Below are 7,248 nucleotides of genomic sequence, written 5' to 3'. Positions count from 1 at the left end.
CCTCAGCTGCATCACAGCCATGGTGAGGAGCAGCTCCTGCAAAAAAAAATGCACTGGGTTGTGAATGCCAGTGAAGGGTCCAGCACAAGTTATTCCTTGGCTGTAGCCTGAGTGCGGGTTGGTCTGAGCTCACATCCCACCACACTCTGTGACAGCTCTGCAGGCAGGATGCACTCTCCTGTTGGTGTTTGACAGTCCATGACAGGATTATAAAGAGCTGCTGCACCTACAGGCAAAGAAATGCTACAGGTCCTACATTGCTGCAAATCATATTCAGGCTAGTGAAGCCCATCTCGTCCAAAGGCTTCAACTGGATTAGTTATTTTTAAACCCCACAGAAGGAGTGTTAAAAATGTGCTTTTTCATGCAAGCAGCCTTAAAAAAAAAAAAAAAATCCGTGCTTTATGTTCTGAGGTGATTTTTCATAAGTTCCCCATCCCTTTGCTGCCTACACCCCGACAGTGTATGAAAATGACTTTGGAGACAACACAAAGGGCTGTTTCTGCAGCTTGCTTTTTGTAAACCTTGGGATTTTGCTTTTCTCCTTTGCTGAAACTCCAGTAAACATCTAAGATTTTGGTATCTGATTTAAGAGAGAATTACAGCTCCTATGATATCCCTGTACAGAGCCATGGGCTGGTACTTATTGATTATGAATAGCTGGCAGTGGGGGATGAAAATGGATGTCCTCTGGTTTTAAGGTAAAATCTTGAAGGGATAACTCTTGCTGTGTCACATGAACTGAGGCTCTCATACATGCAGGACAAATCTTTATCAGCACTTGCAGCTTGTAGAAAGGGTTGCTGCTGTATTTGTTGATGGGTCTGGCTGGAATCCAGCGCTTGGGGCTTTGGGGGCTGCCAACACCTTGCCCACAGGCAGGTGCTGTGGTCAGCCACAGATCCCCTCCCTGGCTCCTACAGGATGCACTTATGGATGCTGGGCTGTGCCTAAAGCCAGCCTGGCTGAGCACAGTGTGCCAGCTCCCGAGGGGCTTTGGAATCCAGGATCGTCAGGGCAGCGAGGAGAAACCCCAGCAGCTGCATCCTCTGCTCCTTCCCTAGCCTGAACCTGCTGGTTTAAAGCCATGAGGTGGCTCTGACAAGCTGCAGGGATCCCAGTCCATGGCTCCTGCTAAGGGAAAACCTCTCGAAGGAGCTTTGTCTGAGCTTGAGAAGGGCACGAGCTTCTGCTCCCTGTTTTTCGCCCTCGAGCTGGTTCTGCATCTCCCTTTCTGCCTCGAACCCAGCCTCCAGGTCCCACATCAGCAGCCAGCAAGGTCTCCCTCTCCTGGGGAATGACACTCCAGGGCTGAGGTCTGTGCCCTGCTCTAGAGGAAGGGTTGGCTCTGTCCCCATGTCCTGTCCCTGCCCGGCTGTGGGGGACGAGCAGACAAATCACCTCTGCCCCCCTTGGCTGCAGCTGCTGGCTCAGCTTCAGAGGGCTTTTCCTACCCCCTTATCTCCCAGCAGCTGAAATTCCAGCTAAACAAAACCCAGCCACAGACTTATTCAAAACATTTATTAGTGTTTAAGGAAAATAATAGTGTGTGAAAGGTACAGAGCTTTGTCTAAAGCCATATGCATTTTCTTTATTTACAAGCTTATTTGGCTGCAAACTCTACACGAGATAAAACCAGTATGTTTTTCTCCCAGAGATTCGGAATTAAGGACAGTTTGTCTTTTATTTATTTCTTCCTTTTATTTTTTTTTCCTCCTTTTAGTTCAGCACTGTAAGTTAGGACAGCATTTTCCAGGGTTTACTGCTATCTTTTTTCTTGTAGGCGTTTTGCTTCTCTCGCAGTATTTTCACTCCAGAACAAGGCTCATTCCAGATGCAAAGCATAAAGGAAACATTCATACCTTGGCTTTTAAGCTAAACCTCCTTCATGAACAGCAAGTTCATAAGGAATGTTAATTAAAGCATCATACAGTATCTAAATGGACTTTTTTTTTTTCTCTCCTTTTTTGTTTTATAAAGAATTAAGGCTATGTAGATGTCACAATAAAATAATCTCAGGTAAAACGCACCCTTATCTGTTAGATATGAAAGAAAGGTTTAACAATAAATAAATGATTTATGCTGTCAATAACATTATGGAACTGTATAAAACTATATTTACGCAGCTTTAAACATAAAAAAACCCATACTAGTGGCATGAATATATACAACACAGGTCATGACATACGTTTAAATTATCATAGCCAGCAGTGTTCTTTTTTTAAACGGGGACACTATAATAAATAGAAATGTAAAATATTTACAATAATAGCATATGTGGAATCAGTAGATGAACACATAAAATCTTCACACACAGAGGAAAAAAAAAAATGATGCCTTATACAAAAAATCCCACCCACCCACAGCTTGTCCACCCCCCCTCCCCAATTTTCATTGACTAAACAAGGGGAATACACAATTTTCCCCACAGAACCAAAGAATACAAATAAAACTGTATGCATGCTGAGGTGATATGTTGACTGAGACATTCAAAGATGTAGATCTCTGTTTGGTTCCCATTGATGAATCAAGACCTCTAATGACAGAGGGATCTTATTTTAGTTCAATGCAAGAACATTGGTAGCAAGTTGTTGTTTCTGGTTTGTGTTTGCTTTTTTTTTTTTTTTTTTTTAAATTTTTTATTGTTTGTTTTTGTGCTAAAATGTTTGGATTGTCTTTTTGGTTTGAGCTTGTTCTTCGTGGTGGTTCTGTGCCACCAAGGGGGAGAGGACACTTGCAGGGAACCCACGGAGGCACACACCAGAAGCCTTCTTAGGGTACCACCAGCAGGTTTTTGGAGCAGAGGAGGTGGCCAAGAGAGTCAGACCCAAACCAAGCTGCTGTGGGACAGCCTGGGTGCCCCAGGGCTGGCAGAGCTGTCACCAGCCCCATGGGGCAGATGCCACACTCACTGCACCATCTCCATGGTCTTTGCTGCTACAGCACCTGGCCTGGTCCCAGCTCTTCCCACTGAAACCAAACGAAAATGTCATGACAGAACTTAGCTAAAATCAGGTGGGATCAAGGCCATGTCTTTTAAGCAAAGACCTGGTGATCACGGAGACACCTTTGCAACTCAACTGTCCCCTCTTGCCTCCTACGTGGCTGCTATTTAAAGCAGTGCCTCCAAGTTCTGCGGGTGGATCCCTGCATTAAACCCTGACTGGAGCTATTAGGAGCCGTGCTCACTTAGCAGGAACTGAAATCCGAGTTGGAAATTGTAGCCAAATTCCAACACCCTCTCCTGTTTATGCAGCTCCTTCCCACCATGCAGCAAGACGTACGTTAGTTCACTGGGTACGACCTCCTTCCTGCCCCCACAGCTTTCCTCCCAAACTTTCTAAATGAGAAGGCTCTAATCCCTGGTGTGATTTCCACTTTCTAAGAAAAACTCCCTTTTTTCTCTAGAGGAAGCTGAGAGCTCACCCTCCTGTCCCTGTGGGTGCTGTAGCCTCCACTTCCAGTACAATATCTGGGAATAAAGGATTGCAGAGCTGCAACCTGAGAATTACAATTGCATAGGGGGTAGGAGAGATATGGCCAAACAACCTCATTCACACTTGAAACTGCTTAAAGACAATAAGCTCTTGACACTCTTCACCTTTACTAACTCGCTCTGTGGAGATTGGTCGTCGTCACCTGCACAAGAATTAAAAAACCCAAGTCAATCCCCTCTCCTTGTCTTTGGCATTTGGATAAACCAAGCTATAGGCAGGTTAGAGTGGGGCTCCACATCCCAGCAAACCACACCACACCTGCTAAGGAGAGACAGGCTTCTGATGGGCCTTCAGTGCAGCCCTAATAACTAAATATAGGGGGATATATAGGGTCCTTTGCTGTCTGAGCCCACACCTGCCCCTTTAGGCTTGGGCTGTAAGGGTGGAAGACCTGTATCGCTGAGGGGGCAGATGGAAGCAGAGAATATGCACAGGGTTTTCAGAGGTCCACGAGAATACTTCTGGGGGTCCTTCACCCTGTGCAAGTCTTAACAGTCACGTTGCCTTGTCTGGAAGCTGATTACCTGCCTGGGAAGTGACTGGATATGGTTCTGTGATCAGCAAGTGTCAAGTGATGCAGTGGTTAAAAAACTAACAGGGGGCACTTAAAACCAGGCAGCGTCACCCAGGTGGGAACAATGGCTCAGAAGTTACTTCAGAGAAAGTGGTGGAGCTCCAGACCACACGGTTCCTGTGCCAGAGACGGGGCAGCTACTTCATTAGAGAGCTTCACATAGAGAGCCCTGAGCTCTGGCTTTCCCAGCCACAGGCAGAAACCAAATCCCCCTGGAATTCAGCCATCTGCTGTAAGGCTGTGCCCTAAACCTTTGGAGGTGCTAAGCCACAAGCAGCCACATGCAGTCTGGCAGAGCCCGCTTGGAACCTTCTCCCCTGCCAAGGAGACCAAGGGAAAAAAACAAAACAAAACAAACCCCAAAACCAAACCCCAAACCCAACCCAACAACCCCCAAACAAGATCCTAAATTTCAGATGATGTCCGTTTCATAAAAAAGGGGGAAAGAATTTAGCTGGAGACATTTTGCCACCCGAGTGTCGAGTTTGCTGGATCGATAACCCATTGCCACTGCTCTCCCTTTGCTACTATATACACACTGATGCCGAGGTCCATAGATATCTTGCAATGCCCTGTGCTTGACCTCTGAATGGGAAATGCTTTGGAATGTCCATAGACGGGAGGATGGAACTCAAGGGAGGAGGTTTCCGGGGGAGGGCGGAGGGGAAGGGGGAGCTGGTGCCTTTTTTCACCTCCGGATGTCAGAGAAGTCGGACAGTTCGTCTGCCCGGTCCAGGATCCCGTGGGCCCCTTTGGGACTGTGGCCCCCAGCTTTGACCCGGGCGTTGGAGTGGCCCTTGGTACCTCTCTCTCCCTTGGCTGCTCGTGAGCTCTCCCTGTGCTCGGGCTCGGCGTGGGCCACCATGTCCCCACGGCCAGCACCGGCCCTGCTGCCTTCCCCCGCCTTCTTCTCGGCTCCCAGGACGGCGTCTCCGTGCACAGCCGAGGTGCAGAAGCTCAGGATGGAGCAGAGACTTCCCCAGTTCTGTTCACACTGGGCCTGGACGCTCCTCGTTATTGCCTTTTTCACCTCCTCGCCACAGGTGAGCAGGATGTTCACTAGGTCAACGTAAGGCCTGGAGGTAAAGGGAACAGTGAGAGGAGAGTCAAAAACCATCCAAGGGAATCAGTGAAGAATCTGCCTCAGCCTCCCTGGGCACAGCAAATCCAGTGGTGTGAGCCCCTGGCACCCCCTGACTCAGCAGCAATTCTGCACCACGTCAGTTATGTAAAATCCCATCTTCTGATCAGCCATTTCGCTGCAGGAAATGCACAGTGGCATCCTGTCAAAGCCTCTCTGGATTCATCGTGCTTGCTCTCCCCCTGGCGATAGTCTGGGACAACTGGTATGTTCACCAGAGGAACAGATGAGGTCTTGCTTGGCAAGTGAAAGAGCCATCTCACAATTTCTGGCTCCAACTCTTTCCATACCCTTCCATCTTTAATACTCAGGACACACTTGCTTCTGTCCAGAGCCATCAGCTTCACCAAACAGGCTCTGGGTGAATGGTAGGTACAGAGCCTTCACCAGCCACCAGTCTGCAAGAGGGAGGCATTTTCTCACCTCTACAAAAGCAATAAATACTCAGCTAGAGATTCTCTGGCTTTCCTCATCATTTCTGGAGCACTGGGTGTTGATCTCCATCACAGGCAAGATCCTATCTGGACTCAGGATCTGCCTGAACAGAGCTCAGACACATGGAATCCACTTCGGTGGCACTTTTTCTTCCCACACCAAGTTTTATTTCTTCATTTCCTTACAGAGCTTTCAGCATCTTTTCCCAGTCAAACAAGGCCTCGAAACATGCCCTGGCTCAATCCCCTCTGTGCTTCCCACCCACCCCTGAGTGTCCCCAAGGCACCAGCAGCTCGAGCACGGCACTTGGGCTTCTCAGGCACAGGTCACCGAGTGCAGCAATTTTAAAATAGTTGTGGTCACAAGTTTTGTGGGTCAATATTGATGTTGTCTATTGACACAACTGCTCAGCTGCTTGCAGGCCCAGAAGGACGTGCTTAAAAATCTTCCACAGCAGGAACCATCCACAGCACAAGTGGAAAAGTGCCCGGGGGGTCAGCAGTCATGGCTGTGTGGGGTGGGTGGTGGGGATGGACCTCCTGGGCACCCCATCCACCAGCTCTGGTGGCTGTGGACAAGCTTAAATCTCTTCTTATTAACTTAAGTCAGAAGAAACAAGGAAAAGCAACAGATTATGAACAGTGCCTGACTTTACCCAACTCCTTAAACTCATTTTGAATCGCTAATCTTGGAGAGCCACCTATTCCCCTATCTCAAAGTATCAACAATCCATAGTTGGATTGTTCCTGCTGCTCAAAAAAAAAAAAAAAACCAACAAAAAAGTTACTTGGAATGCAGCAGGGACCAATCTGCCAAGGCCTGTCACCACTTCCACCATAGCAAATCAGCCTGACCCCCACAGCTGACTCAGGAGGAGGCTTCGCCGCCTGACCGTGTTCCGAACACTCATCGGGAGAGAACAGTCAGAACAAAACAGAGAACAAGCCTGAGAGCTGCCACTTGCTTCTCTGCTCTTAGGTTTTTGTTCTAAATGTAAAGTAGGAGATAAGAGAGAGCTGAGCACGTTGCATACAAAGTGGTCCAGAAAAAGGGTATAAAACCCCCCCCCCAAAGAAATGAGTTCTTAAAATTGGGCAAAACCTTTGCAGAAATCTTTGTAAGAAAAAAGGTTGCTGGTATGACTAAAAAGTGGCTCAGCTGCCAAATATTTCAGGTATTCAGAGCCTGCCAGAGCCCTGTGCATTAATACCGGCCCATTTCTCCTTGCCTGTTTTACTTTCTGCATTTCAGCCGGCCTGACCAGAGTACCTGAACTGAGCACAAGGCTGCAAGTCAGCAGACGTGATTTTATTTCCAGCTCTGCCACACTTGCCTATTGATCTTGAACAAGTTCCTTAGTTCAAGAGCTTCAGAGATGGCCTCTAAATTTAGGGGAGGGGAGGAGGCTGGCTGGTTCTATTTGGGGAGTCCCGCATAGGAGAGCCGAGCTCCCACTCTGGGAGATGCTGGAGCGTAGGAAGCGCTAAATGAGATCATGCAAATTATAGGTGTTCAGCTGAATGACCCTCTCTTCTCAACCAACAACCCCCAGTTCAGTTCCCCAGAAATAAGCAGCTGCTTCTGAGGATTCATGCTTGATC

The 7,248-nt window shown here is 47.9% G+C and overlaps 1 protein-coding gene across 1 annotated transcript in view; it reads right to left on the bottom strand.

Moving 5' to 3' along the window:
- Positions 1-1,504: 1,504 nt before the first annotated feature.
- The window catches only part of STC2 (stanniocalcin 2), a 9,935-nt gene continuing 4,191 nt past the window's right edge, over positions 1,505-7,248 (bottom strand). Inside the window, exon 3 of the mRNA XM_008628996.2 lies at positions 1,505-5,147. Coding sequence (XP_008627218.1) covers positions 4,760-5,147 — 388 coding nt within the window. The 3' untranslated portion in view covers positions 1,505-4,759. The remainder of the gene's footprint in view (positions 5,148-7,248) is intronic.

This window comes from Corvus brachyrhynchos, unplaced genomic scaffold (genome assembly GCF_000691975.1).
Source record: "Corvus brachyrhynchos isolate BGI_N302 unplaced genomic scaffold, ASM69197v1 scaffold21, whole genome shotgun sequence".
In the NCBI taxonomy this organism is placed as follows: domain Eukaryota; kingdom Metazoa; phylum Chordata; class Aves; order Passeriformes; family Corvidae; genus Corvus; species Corvus brachyrhynchos.
Note: the sequence above shows the minus strand (reverse complement) of the source record. Positions and strands in the feature narration are given on the sequence as shown.